This window comes from Bos taurus, chromosome 4 (assembly GCF_002263795.3).
Source record: "Bos taurus isolate L1 Dominette 01449 registration number 42190680 breed Hereford chromosome 4, ARS-UCD2.0, whole genome shotgun sequence".
Taxonomy (NCBI): domain Eukaryota; kingdom Metazoa; phylum Chordata; class Mammalia; order Artiodactyla; family Bovidae; genus Bos; species Bos taurus.
This window is the reverse complement of record NC_037331.1, coordinates 118,295,984-118,309,383: the sequence shown is the minus strand read 5'-3', so window position 1 is coordinate 118,309,383 and position 13,400 is coordinate 118,295,984. Positions and strand designations below refer to the sequence as shown.

At 49.0% G+C, this 13,400-nt stretch overlaps 1 protein-coding gene and 1 long non-coding RNA gene across 5 annotated transcripts in view; one reads left to right on the top strand and one right to left on the bottom strand.

The window, feature by feature from the left end:
- Positions 1-2,313: 2,313 nt before the first annotated feature.
- On the bottom strand, positions 2,314-12,314 carry LOC112446462 (uncharacterized). Its single transcript, XR_003034473.2, has 3 exons — positions 12,113-12,314; positions 8,608-8,758; positions 2,314-4,519 (listed from the first exon to the last, which is right to left on the bottom strand). It is a non-coding gene; the product is annotated as an uncharacterized lncRNA (long non-coding RNA).
- A 158-nt stretch (positions 12,315-12,472) lies between these two features.
- Positions 12,473-13,400, top strand: part of LMBR1 (limb development membrane protein 1) — a 132,922-nt gene continuing 131,994 nt past the window's right edge. For all 4 annotated transcript variants that reach the window (XM_024990682.2, NM_001075786.3, XM_024990680.2 and 1 more), the window contains exon 1: positions 12,473-12,755. In XM_024990682.2, coding sequence (XP_024846450.1) covers positions 12,690-12,755 — 66 coding nt within the window. In that variant the 5' untranslated portion in view covers positions 12,473-12,689. The remainder of the gene's footprint in view (positions 12,756-13,400) is intronic.

Sequence of the window (13,400 nt, the reverse complement as noted above, 5' to 3'; positions counted from 1 at the left end):
GGATTGTGCGGGGAGCTGCCCGTGAGAACGGGGTCCTTTGTCTGAAGGACACAGCTCTGGGAGCTGCCTCAGTCCTTGAGGGTTTGCTTGCAAACAGCTCTCTGTCCCGCCACCCCAGAGACTAGGCGAATATTTACTGCAGACACCTGGAGTTCTGTGCAAACTTCTCACACACAGGGAAATGTTATCTGGTGTAAGAAATAATAACAGGGTGCCATTCCCATGCTCTCAAGATTTCTTGTAACTGTTTGTAAGATGTATAGGTCAACCAAGAAAAAATGTTAACTGTCTTGTCTTTCTCACGCTCTCCTGTATAAATATAAGATGCTAAATAAAGCCGGTGTCAGACTGCTTCCCTTTGTGGAGACGTGTCTGATCCTCTCAACCCCATCTTTGCTGTAGTATTCTTTCTCAGCCCCACTGTGCATGTTCTCGGGACCTGATCGACTTTGCTGGCTGGCACCGGCAGGTGGCGCCCGAACAGGGACCTGGGAATCAGAGCGCGACAACAGCCGCTGCCCATCAAGATTGAGGTAAGTAAGGAGGAATTCCTAATTATTTGAAGTAAAGGGCAGGGAGTGTTATTGTCGAGAGTAATAAATCATGGGACAAGGCAATAGCCGCCAGTTATTTGTACATATGTTGAAAACTATGTTAAAATGCAGGAAAATTCATGTAAATAAGTTACAGCTAGAGAAGTTTTTGCTTTTTATAGAAGAAGTTTGTCCTTGGTTTCCAGAGGAAGGAACAGTTAGTCTGGAAACTTGGAAAAAAGTAGGAAAACAATTGCAGACATATTATTCCTTACATGGTCCCAATCGTGTCCCTGTGGATGCTTTCTCTTTGTGGACTCTCATAAGAGACTGTCTGGATCCTGAACATGAGAGACATAAGATTCAAACGGCCCTCCGGGATTCCACAGAACCCAAAGTTGCAGAGCCTTCCGCCCCTCCGCCTGAGCCGCTTTATGCCGTGCCTGAAAGAACAGCTTGTAAGGCTGGAGGGAGTGATGATGTGTTAAGCTCTGATGAACAGGAAGAGTTAAATGAACAAGCGGCTCAGTACCATAGAGAGGATATGCCTTGGGAGATTATGGTTAGCATGCAACCCCCCTCAGGAAAAGGGGAATTAAAGCATTCAGGGCTTTCTGAAGAACAGCTGGAGAATTTAATTCAGAAAATTGTTATAGCAGTAAAAAAGGATGCACAGGGAGACTCCCACTCCAGCCAGCCTGTGCCTCCAACATATCCTCCCTCGGTTCTTGCTGGGCTCGACCCACCTCCGCCTTTTGTAGAACTATGAGAGCCTATATCTATTCCTGCTTCTTTGCCTGGTGAAAACATAAAAATTAGAAGTGAGATATTATTATCTCCTCTTCAACAAGCGATTAAGCGAGCTAATGATGAAGGAGAACATATTCCTGGGTTTTCAGGAATCTATCCAGTATTTGAAAATGCTCAACAGCAGAGGTATTATGAACCGCTACCCTTTAAGCAACTAAAAGAGTTAAAAATGGCTTGTGCACAATACGGCCCGACTGTGCCGTTTACTCAGGCTATTACAGAGGCTTTAGGAAATCAAAATCTGCCACCCAATGATTGGAAACAGGTTGCTCGGGCTTGTCTATCTGGAGGAGATTATTTACTATGGAAATCTGAGTTTGCTGAACAGTGTGGGATCACAGCCGATATCAATCAGCGACAGGGACTGAACACCACTTATGAAATTATGGTGGGAGAGGGAGATTATCGAGACACTAATAATCAACTTAATTATTTGCCTGGAGCCTACCCTCAGATTAGTTCTGTGGCTCTACAAACATAGAAAAAACTTCCAAATTCTGATAAAAAGACTGAAGATTTATCTAAAATTCGCCAGGGGCCAGATGAACCATATCAGGATTTTGTTGCCTGCCTGCTTGAGGCAATTGGGAAAATGATAGGGGATGAGCAGGCGGGAATGGTGTTGGCTAAACAGCTTGCTTATGAAAATGCCAATTCGGCTTGTCAAGTTTAGTGGATGGCTTGATAATCATTATCCCTCAGATAAAATTTTGCAATTTGCTCATTATCACCAATTTCTCTTCCCCAAAATCGTTGTTTCTCAGCCCCTTGCCGACGCCCTAACTGTATTTACTGATGGCTCTTCTAATGGAATAGCTAGTTTGATTATATAGGACAATCCTGCCACCTGGCATACTAATTATAAATCTGCTCAAGAAGTAGAACTATTTGCCGTTTTTCAGGCTCTATTACAAATCGCTGCTCCATTTAATTTATATTCTGACAGTCAATATATCATAAGAGCCTTAAACACTATTGAGACTGTTCCATTTATTGGTACCCTGAATTCTACTATCCAAACTCTTTTTCGTGATATACAACATTTAATTTGCTCCAGAGTTAATAAATGCTATTTTGGTCATATTCGTGCTCACTCTGGACTTCCTGGACCTTTAGCACGAGGCAATGCTTTGGCTGACGAAGCTACACGTATGATATTTCCTTCCTTGGAACAAATGGCAAAAACTTCCCACAGCTTACACCATCAAAACAGCAATAGCTTAAGACTTCAATTTGACATTACTTGAGAAGCTGCCAGACAGATTGTTAAACAATGTCAAACATGTCCTCAATTTTTTAGCGTCCCCCATTATGGAGTTAATCCCCGAGGACTGTTGCCAAACGATATATGGCAAATAGATGTTACCCATATTCCTGAATGTGGTAAACAAAAATTTGTTCATGTTACTATTGACACCGTCTCCGGCTTTTTACATGCCTCTCTAGATCTGGAGAAGCTAGCAAACATTGTATAGCTCATTGCATTAAATGTTTTGCTGTTATGGGAACCCCTAAGACCATAAAAACAGACAATGGTCCAGGATACACTGGAAAAAATTTTCAACTATTTTGTACACAATTGTCTATCTCACATAAAACGGGTATCCCTTATAATCCTCAAGGTCAAGGAATTATTGAATGGGCACATCAAACTCTCACACATCAATTGCAAAAACTAAAGAAGGGGGAATTGTATCTCATTACCCCCTCCAATTCTCTAAACCATGCTTCATTTGTTCTAAATTTTTTACAATTGGATATAAGTGGCCGTTCAACAACACAGCGATTTTGGAACTTTGATGCACAAACAATAAGACCTAAAGTCTTTTAGAAAGACCCACTTGTGGGAAAATGGTATGGACCAGATCCTGTAATAATTTGGGGACGAAGACATGTTTGTGTTTTCCCACAAGATGCTGAAGCACTGCGCTGGCTGCCGGAAAGGTTGGTACACACGGCGGAGACGATCTCTAGTAAACCAGATGAGGAGATTGGCGATTCAAGAGCATGATGAATTACCATCTCAGCAACAACTTCAGACATTGATGCGAGAGGCACAAAATCGTGTTGCTGTACAGGGCGATTCAATATCGCCTTTAAGCTTCCTGATAACCTTATTAATTATCTTAAATCAGATTAATACTGCACATTCTGAAGAATATTCAAGTGCTTACTGGGCTTATTTTCCCGACCCTCCCCTTCTCCAACTGGTGGGCTGGGAGGGTCAGTCCATAACTGTTTTATTCCTCGTACCTTGTTTAATTAAAAAACTGATTGATGATCTATGGATGATAAAGGCTTCCATCTATGGAAATGGTCTGTGGTTAAAAAAACGTAAGTGTGCGCCTATATAAAAAGAAAGGGGGAGATGCGGGGAGCTGCCCGTGAGAACGGGGTCCTTTGTCTGAAGGACACAGCTCTGGGAGCTGCCTCAGTCCTTGAGGGTTTGCTTGCAAACATAGCTCTCTGTCCTGCCACCCCAGAGATTAGGCGAATATTTACTGCAGACACCTGGAGTTCTGTGCAAACTTCTCAAGCGCAGGGAAATGTTATCTGGTGCAAGAAATAATAACAGGGTGCCATTCCCATGCTCTCAAGATTTCTTGTAACTGTTTGTAAGATGTATAGGTCAACCAAGAAAATGTTAACTGTCTTGTCTTTCTCACGCTCTCCTGTATAAATATAAGATGCTAAATAAAGCCGGTGTCAGACCGCTTCCCTTTGTGGAGACGTGTCTGAACCTCTCGACCCCATCTTTGTTGTAAGATTCCTTTGCTGTAGTTTTCTTTCTCAGCCCCACTGTGCACGTTCTCGGGACCTGATCGACTTTGCCGGCTGGCACTGGCAGGATTGTTTTCCTGATTCTCCCTCAGGAGACCTCTTGGTCCAGTGCTCCAGACACTTGAGATGATCCCCATCAGCAAGTTTTGCTCAGTTTCCATGAAAGGATGACCACTCTGACCATCTGTTGTTTGACTTCAGCCCACGATATGGAAAATCTTCATCTTAGGCTCTAAAATCTTTGCTGGCTTCATTGGTGTGCTGTAACTAATAACCAGTTTGATAAGGGGGCAGGAAAGGCTCTGGTCTGCAGCGTTTCCTGGTTTCCATGGTGTAAGTTTCCTGGTTTCCACTGGCTCCTGGCACGGCCGATCCCAGCTCCCAGTGAGAGGTCACTGCACAAGGAGCAGCACGTCAATGTAAAGAAGATGTAAGTAGACTCAAGGAAAGTATAATAAAGTAATTAGGACATGATGGGTTTTCAGTAGCTTTTACCTTTTGAAATATAATTAATTAAGTGTAAGTTTATATAGGGCTTCTCTGGTGCCTCAGCAGTAAAGAATTCGCCCGCCAAGCAGAATACCCAGGTTTGATCCCTGGGTCTGGAAGATCCCCTGGAGGAGGACATGGCAACCCGTTGCAGGATTCTTGCCTGGAGAATCCCATGGACAGAGGAGCCTGGTGGGCTACAGTTCATGGGGTCACAAGAGTCAGACACGACTGAGTGACTAAACAACAACAACGTTTATCTAATTTAGTCTTAAATAATGTTGTGCTTAATAACTGCGGAATTCCTAAAAGCAAACACTGGCTTCCACAAACCAGTGCTGGGGGCCTCCAGCAAACCACTGGATGGTCATCACCTACCAAAATTCAGAAGTCCATTCATGTCTTTACAATTTAGATTTTATACTTGGATCACACTGGGCCATTAGAGAACTCTGTCTTTGGACCATATAATTCCTTTTGGCTGAACAGTATTCGAAGCCCCTTCCTATGTCAGGGGACTTCCCCTCCCTATGAAGCAGGGACCCCTCCCGTGAGAGAAAGGGAAAACATCTCTCCCTTCCTTTGCCACTCAGATGTGTGCTCATGACCCAGGCTCTGCCAGTTTGCCAGGGTCCGGGGAGGAAAGGTCTTAGGAGTGACTTAGGAGAGTCTTAGAAGGCAGGGAGAGGCCAGGTCTGTCCCCACGTTGGGTCTCCCTGGTGGCTCAGACAGTAAGGAATCTACCTGCACTGCAGGAGACACGGGTTTGATCCTGAGTCAGGAAGATCCCCTGGAGAAAGGAATGGCAACCCACTCCAGTATTCTTAGCTGGAGAATTTCATGGACAGAGGAAACTGGTGGGGTATAGTCCACGGAGCTGAAAAGTCAGATACAACTGAGCAACAGCAACGGCCTCCATGTTGGGACGGTTGCTTTGACCTGCTTTTCCTTGCTGTTGCTATTATAAGCATACATAATGGCCCGCCTCAGAGAACCCCGCCCCCCGCCTGACCGTTCAACTAAAGTGCCTTCGTTCAGAACCCTGTCCGCCTGTGGATGGCAGGAAGGAAGAAGTTAACACTTCTCCTGCCTGAGGCTTGACATTCTAGTTGATGTTTGCAAGATTAATGGCCTTTTTGGGGCTTCCCTGGTGACTCAGACAGTAAGGGATCCATCTGCAATGCAGGAGACCTGGATTCAATCCCTAGGTGGGGAAGATCCCCTGAAGAAGGAAATGGCTACCCGCTCCAGGATTCTTGCCTAGAGAATCCCATGGAGAGAGGAGCTTTGTGGGCTACAGTCCATAGGGTTGCAAAGAGTTGGATACAACCAAGTGACTGACAAAGACATTTTTGTTTCCTCACCTCCCTCACCTCTGATCTATAAAAGAACCTGGCAACCAGACCCCCATGAGATAGCTATTTTGAGACACAGACTAATGTCTAATGTCACAGACTAGAGGTCTTCTCGGCCACCTTGTCTCTCAGATTCCTAAGGTTTTGTTGTGCGGGGAGCAGAGTGAGCTTGCACTTATAACAGTGTCAGGGGGCTTCCCTGGCAGTCCAGTGGTTAAGATTCTTCGCTTCCAAGGCAGGGGGCATGGGTCTGGCTCCTGTTTGCAGAATTAAGATCCCACACGCTGCATGACTCGGTCAAATTAAAAAATCAAGTGACTGCCGTCAAGTAAGCTGTGGACATGCTATGTTCACGCTCAGAAATGGTGCACTGGGATCTTCAAGGACCACTGCTTGACTGGGCGTCATTCCTTCAATCTGGTTCTCTGATCCTCCTGGAGATTTTAAAAGCTACCTGGTATTCTTTCTCTTCCTTATTAAAAAAATAAAGTTTAAAATTTCAATTTACAGAAAGGTTGCAAAGATGGTGAGTCCCCGTGTCCCCCATATCCAAGTTCCCTTGCTTCCTCCTCTTACTCCGGTGCGTTTATCACCACCAACGAACCAGTGTTGATACACTGTCAACCTGAGCCTTGGACTGAGACACTTTCCCAGACTGACCTTGTTTTTGATGACCTTGATGACTTTGGGGTGTATTGGTCTGGTGTTTTGTAGAACACAGGTCAGTTTGGGTTGGTCTGACGTTTTTCTCATGGTTGGAGTGAGGGTGTGTGTTGGGGAGGAAGACCTCATGGGTGAAGGGCCATTCTCGTTACCCACATCAAGGGGGCATGCTGCCACCGTGACTCACCGCTGCTGGTACTCACACTGACCCCCAGGTTTCTCCTCTGCAGTTACTTGACTTTTCCTCCTTTTATCTGTTTTTTGGAAGCAGGTCAATACATTTAGTGACACTTAGGGGTGGGGAGGTAAGTCCACTTCTCCGAGGGGAATAATTTAACAAAGTTAATGTTTTTTTGTATCAATACTGACTCATGAATATTTATTTTATACTTTGATTTAACCCAATACTTTGCTATTTATTTTTATGTTCAAATTATTTTTGCTTTAACTCTCAGGTTGGTGCCTGTGTCCCTCTGTCACACCCCCGTACCTTTATTGATTTGGGTTTTGATCAACATTTGTTTCTTGTTTTTGGCTGTGTCCTGCAGCTTGTGTGATTAGTTCCCCGACCAGGGATTGAACCCAGGACCCTGGCAGTGAGAGCATGGAGTCTTAGCCGTTGGACTGTCAGGGAACTCCCTGATCACTTTCTTCTTTTCTGGCACTACAAGATGCTCCTGGCTTATCTTGTATATTTCTTGCCTCAGCCCTAGAATCAACCACTTCCCCAAGAAACTTTGGCTTTTACTAAGAGAACGGAAGTAGGAAGCACATTGTGGCCATCTGTCCGTCTATCTATGTAGCCACCCCTTTGGCCTATCCATCTATCCATCTGTCTATCCGTCTGTCTATCTGTCCATGGTGTCTATCAGTCTATCTATATTGTCTGTCCATCTGCCTATCCTTCTGTCTATCTGTATGTCTATCTGTCCATCGTGTCTGTCTCTCTGCATCTCCTCTTGGCTCTTTTCCTCTGGAGAGCCCTGAGCACTATACCGCCTCTGCAGCTCTGGGCAGAGGGAGCCTGGATGGACCGGTAGGTTTCAGTACGTACTCAGGCACACGTAAGGGTGAGAAAACTTCAGGGGAGGGGAGATGAGTGGTTAGGGCAGAATCTGCAACAGAGGCACCTAGAAGTTCTCCTCTGTGTCACCCACAATGAACTCAGGCTGTGGTTTTACTGCATGACAAGGGGCAACTGTGAAAGTGAAAGTCACCCACTCGTGTCCGACTCTTTGCGACCCCACGGACTGTATAGTCCAAGGAACAGTCCAACAGCACAAGGGCAACTGTGCTGTGGGAAGGACAGGACTTAGTGATCAGACGGACCTGGGTTCGAAAGTGGACTGTGTGAACACGTCAGGTCACTTCCCCTCTTCTCAGGGTCTTCAGTGGTAAAACAGAGCCAACAGCGCCTACTTCACAGGGTTGCCGTGATGGTTAAGTTACACAACGCACATGAGAAGCCAGGAGTGTAGTGGTTATTCCACAAAAGCTAGTTGCCACCCCGTCTCTCTCTCTCTCTTTATCCCCCCCACCCCTCATCCCGTCACCTCTCTCTTTCTCTCTCATGCACACGTTTAGTTCTTGATCTAAGAAAGATTTACTGAGCTCCTGGTATTTGACAGGAACTGTGCTTGGCGATGGAAAATAGCGAACCAAACAAATTAGACTGGACAGAAAATGAGCCCATACATAAACAACAGTCCTGTTTAGAGGAAAAGAGAACAAGGTGAAGTGAGCAAGCCTCTGGGTCGGTTTGTGTTGATAACATTCACGCTGTGATGTTAAGTGACAAGGGCACAGTAGTGATCCATGGGAAGTATGTTCTGGACAGAGCAATGGGGGCGTGGTAGGGGGGCTGCAGAGGTGGGCAGGGGTGGGTTCCCGGGTGCCTAGAGGTCTTAGTGTTTGATTCTAATTGAGCTGGGAAGCTGGGGGAGATTTTCCTGTTCAGCACGGATGTAGAGGCTCACCGGATTGTTGCTTGCAGCTGTGGTCTGAGGATTTTTCACGCAGGTAAAATTCCATTTCATGAGTGTGTCACAGTTTGTTTGTGTTTTTCACTAAGGATAGACAGCTGGCTTGCTAGTAGATTTCTGCTTGTTTCTCTCTCCACTGTGAGGGCTTGGATAAGGGAAAGAAAGAAGCCCTTTAACAGAGGCGGGAAGGAACTCGGGTTATGCGTGAACGTTGCTTGGCTGGGTTTTGTACGGGGTATAAAGACAAAAAAAAAATTGGTCTCTATGTCCTTACGTCTTAGAAATTTGATCTCATTGTAATCAAGCTAGAATCAAAGCACGGTGTAGTGGAACGAAGGAAACCATCCCAAATCCTGGCAGGTTCAAAGACCTGACATGATAGTGAAACCAGAGTACACAGTGAGGAGCAGTATTCTCACCTGTGGACACATAAGTCATCATGGCGAACACACTGGCAAGGACCATACAACTGTCTACATCGGTAGCTCTGAAGACTTACTGAAGTTTGAAGAAGCCTTTGGGAAATTTCTCACGGTAACCAACCTATCGGCTAATAAACACCTGCGAAGCGTCTATGTTTGTCAAAGCATTCTAATAGATATGGGGCTTCTCTGGTGGCTCAGCTGGTAAAGAATCCCCCTGCAATGCGGGAGACCTGGGTTCAATCCCTGGGTTAGGAAGATCCCCTGGAGAAGGGAATGGCTACCCACTCCAGTATTATTCTGGCCTAGAGAATTCCATGGACTGTATAGCCCGTGGGATTGCAAGGAGTTGGACATGACTTTCACTTCTTTTCTAAGAGTTTTGTAGGAAGTACACAGAAGTTTACAGAGTGCAAGAAGAGATACTCTAGACCTCACAGAGCTTGCACTCTGACTGTGGGTGGACGCAGATATGTGAAATGCTGAGATGAAACACAAGGACGTGTGTGCCAAGTGTCAGATGAATGCTGTGTGCCCTCGGTTCTCTTGGACTCTAAGCTCCCCCAGAGCTGGGACTGAAGCCGTCTTCTTTCCCTTGTGTGTTCGTGTGTTTGAATGAATGAGTGAGTAAACACTGGAACTGCCCAGGAAAGACTTCGTGGGGAAGGAAGGTCTCAGTGTGGACAGTAAATAGTGATAGCTCTGAATCTGAAGAGGAGGAAAGAGGGCATGGAAGTGGTGAATGTTCTAGGGGCTGGCAATGGGAAGACCCAGGGGGTTGGTGAGAGGAGGAAGCCAGGCTGCAGGAAAGGGCTCTTTAGGCAGAGAAGTGGGGAGGACTTGGAAGGGCAGAATGGGGTCCCAAAGTCAAGGTCTTGGGTGCTGGTGAAGGAGTTTGATTTTTGTTCTACAGTTAATGAGAACACTGCACTGCAGTGCTTCCAGCAGAGGCGAAAAACTGTGTGTGGGGGCTTCCTATTTTAGGGGGATGCAGAAAAGCGAGTGTCAGCTGGGGTGACAGAGATACCTCCAACTGGGTGGGACGATAGTGCACAGTGGCAGTTGGAGGGTGCCCAGGGGCTGTCAGAAGGGGCGAGCCCAAACACACAAGCATGTCTCAGGAGTATCCTATTTTCTGATGTTCCTTTGGCCAAGGCAAGTCACATGTTCAGACCCAGATTCAAGGGGTGGAAAACAGACTCTGCTCCTTGCTAGGAGGAGGGGAAAGCCACAAGGCAAAGGGGTGAGAGTAGAGGGAAGAGCTTGTGGCCATTTTTGAGGTCTACTCCCCGGGCTCACTGTTTTAAGTACCAAAGACAGGGAAACAACTCAGATCAAATGCAAGCGAACCTCTGCAGACAGCTGAATAAAAGGAAATTAAAAGGTCTAGATGGTTGGAGTGCTGAAAGATCAGAAATGCCACATGTATTGACTTTCTGGAATATGTGTCTAAATCTCACACATTTTAAATTGGATCTCATTAATCTCTGCTTTGGAGACGTTACTCCAGAAATTATCCAGGTCATTTCAGGCAGGTATGTAACTCAGCTCTCAGAAGCTGGGTGTTCAGAAAAACAGATAGTTCTTTGTCTTTCCATGGTTCTTTAGGGCACTGAGACTTATACAAAATAAAGATGAGCACAGGGTTTAACTAGTTGGAAGTAGTTCCTGGTTTCTTATATGCCTATGACAGCAGCAGCACTGGCTCAGGACAAGTTTCATGCTCTCCAAGTCCTCACCACCACTTTCTGGCATGAGGCGTTCTATGCACAGTATTTGGAGGCCTTAGAAGCTTTTCAGGGGCCATAAAAAAGAGTTGGAGTCATGAAAAAAATTTTAATTCAAAATCACAAAAAAATACTTCAAAATAAATTTACATCATAAAAATAATCTGCAAGCAATCTATAGACTGTCTCGTTTCCTAAGAATTCTTAGAGATGATGAAAGCTCACAGGCAATAGTAATTTAAGTGGCTTTCTTATACTCCCCAAATCTAAAAGTTAAATGAAATATTCCTTTGAAGTCATCTTTATTGCAAAACAACAACAGGTATTTAATGCAGAAGGGGGGTGAACTACAGCAAGGCCCCTACATCTGAACCTTCAAGTTGTGAACTTTCAAAAAGCGAACCTGTGTTCACATGTCCAAACATGTTCACATGTCTGGCTTACACTGTCCCTCGTGTGCCTCCTGTACAAGTAGCTGTGCTTTTGTGTACTTTACAGAATTGTGTAGAGTACAGTGACACAGAATGTTTGTTTCAAGCCCAGGACCTTCAGAAGCAACTGTAAAAGCAGTGGTTGTTGTGTGTTAGTGGTTCAGTCGTGTCTGACTCTTCGGGATTCTCCAGGCCAGAATACTGGAGTGGGTAAACATTCCCTTCTCCAGGGGATCCTCCCAACCTGGGGATCGAACCTGGGTCTCCTGCTTTGCAGGCCGATTCCTTACTGTCCGAGCCACCAGGGCAGCCCCCAAAGCAGTGGTAACAGCCGATTGTGTTAGCGGGACACCTACGGTAACTCTGTTGGACTTCGAGACTGGGCACTGGGAGGAGAACTTTTGTAGGGGACTGACACCACTCAGGGAACTGGCGGGGCTGGTGCTGGTGAGGGGAGCGGACTGCAGCTGCCATACAGGACTATAGATGATTGGCTTCCCTGGCGGCTCAAATGGTAAAGAATCCGCCTGCAATGAGGAGACCCAGGTTCGATCCCTGGGTCGGGAAGATCCCCTGGAGAAGGGCATGGCAACCCACTCCAATATTGCTACCTGGAGAATCCCATAGACAGAGGAGCCTGGTGGGCTACAGTCCGTGGGGTCACAGAGAGTCGGACACGACTGAGCGATTAACTTTTTAACTTTACCTCTGTTTGGAACCCTTGCGGGTCCGCAAACTAACTGCTGGGTGGAGGGCCTCTGGGGGGCCCGAGAACACCCCCGCCCTCCGATCCGGCAAGGGCCGCACATACAGGGCTATCTACGTCTTCCCGGTGGAGTGGTCCAAGGCCAGTGGCAGCCCGACCGCTGGTCAGATCCAGTGAAACCAGGTTTCCGGGCTTTCCGACCCTTTTACTTACTTGGGCGGAGTGACGGTTCCCGCCGGAGACCTCCCAGCGGACACCGCCCAGGAAACTGGCGGGGCCGGTGCTGGTGAGGAGAGCGCACTGCAGCTGGCACACAGGGTCGTCCCACGCGCGCCGCCCGCCCGCGTTAGCTCGCGCTCCCGCGAGACCCGACACCAACAGGTAGCCCCTCGCCCGGCTCTAAGCTGGAATTTGCGGGCTCCCGCGAGGGGCGTGGCCCCAAGTCCCACCCGCTAGGCCCCGCCCCCGGCCTCACGCCCCCTCAGGGGCCCTCGGCGCGCTCCTCTGACGCACGGCGCCTTCCTCTGACGTCACACCCCGCCCCCCCCCCCCCCCCCCGCCCCGCCCCGGCCCGCGAGGCGCCAGCCCTCGGCAGACCGAGCGGCTTCTCCTCGGGCGGCGGTTGAGACGGCGGCTGTGGCAGCAGCCTGGGTTGTGGTCACCGTCCGTGTAGCGGCCGACTGTCCGCCTATTCCCGTCCCGGCCGGCGGGGCGGCCGTCCAGCCCCTCGAGCCGGTAGGCGATGGTGCGGCGGAGCGCGCGGGCGGCGAGGCGGCGGGCATGAAGGAGGATGGAAGGGCAGGACGAGGTGTCAGCGCGGGAGCAGCACTTTCACAGCCAAGTGCGGGAGTCCACGGTGAGCGCCCTCCGCCCGCTTCGTCGGCCTCTCCCCGCCTCCGCCCACCTGCCCTCCCCTCCGGCCCTCCCCTCTTCCCTCAGGGTCCCGGCGGCGCGCCTCTCTCCCAGGCTCCGTCCCCCACCCCGCGCCAACCTGCTCCCTATCCCGGCGCGGTTCCGGCTATCACCTGTCCGCCCCCGGGAGTGCTCGGTGCCACCTGCGTCCTGCTCGCCCCGGGCTTGTCCTGAGCCGGTCACCCTCCCAGCGGCGGACGACGGCCCCGCAGCCCACCCCGCAGCCGTGGCCCGCATCCCCGTGGCCCAGCTCCCCCGTGTCCCGGCTCCCCTCCGTGGCCTCACCCCCGTGGCCCCGCTCCCCCGTGGCCCGGCTCCCCCCATGGCCCGGCTCCCCCCGTGGCCCTACTCTCCTTTGGCCTGGCAACCCCGTGGCCCGGCACCCCCGGGGTCTGACTCCCCCGTGGCCCGCCCCCCCCGTGGCCCGGCCCCCCCCGTGGCCCGGCACAGTAGGCAAGTGTGCGGTCGGGTATCCAGCAGGACCTGGGCAGCCCTCGCAGACGCCGGGCAAGGGCCGAGCTTGGTCTCCTAGCCCTGCCAGGAGCGAGCCTCCGCAGCCCAGCCAGGACCCTCGTCCTGGTTAGCACAC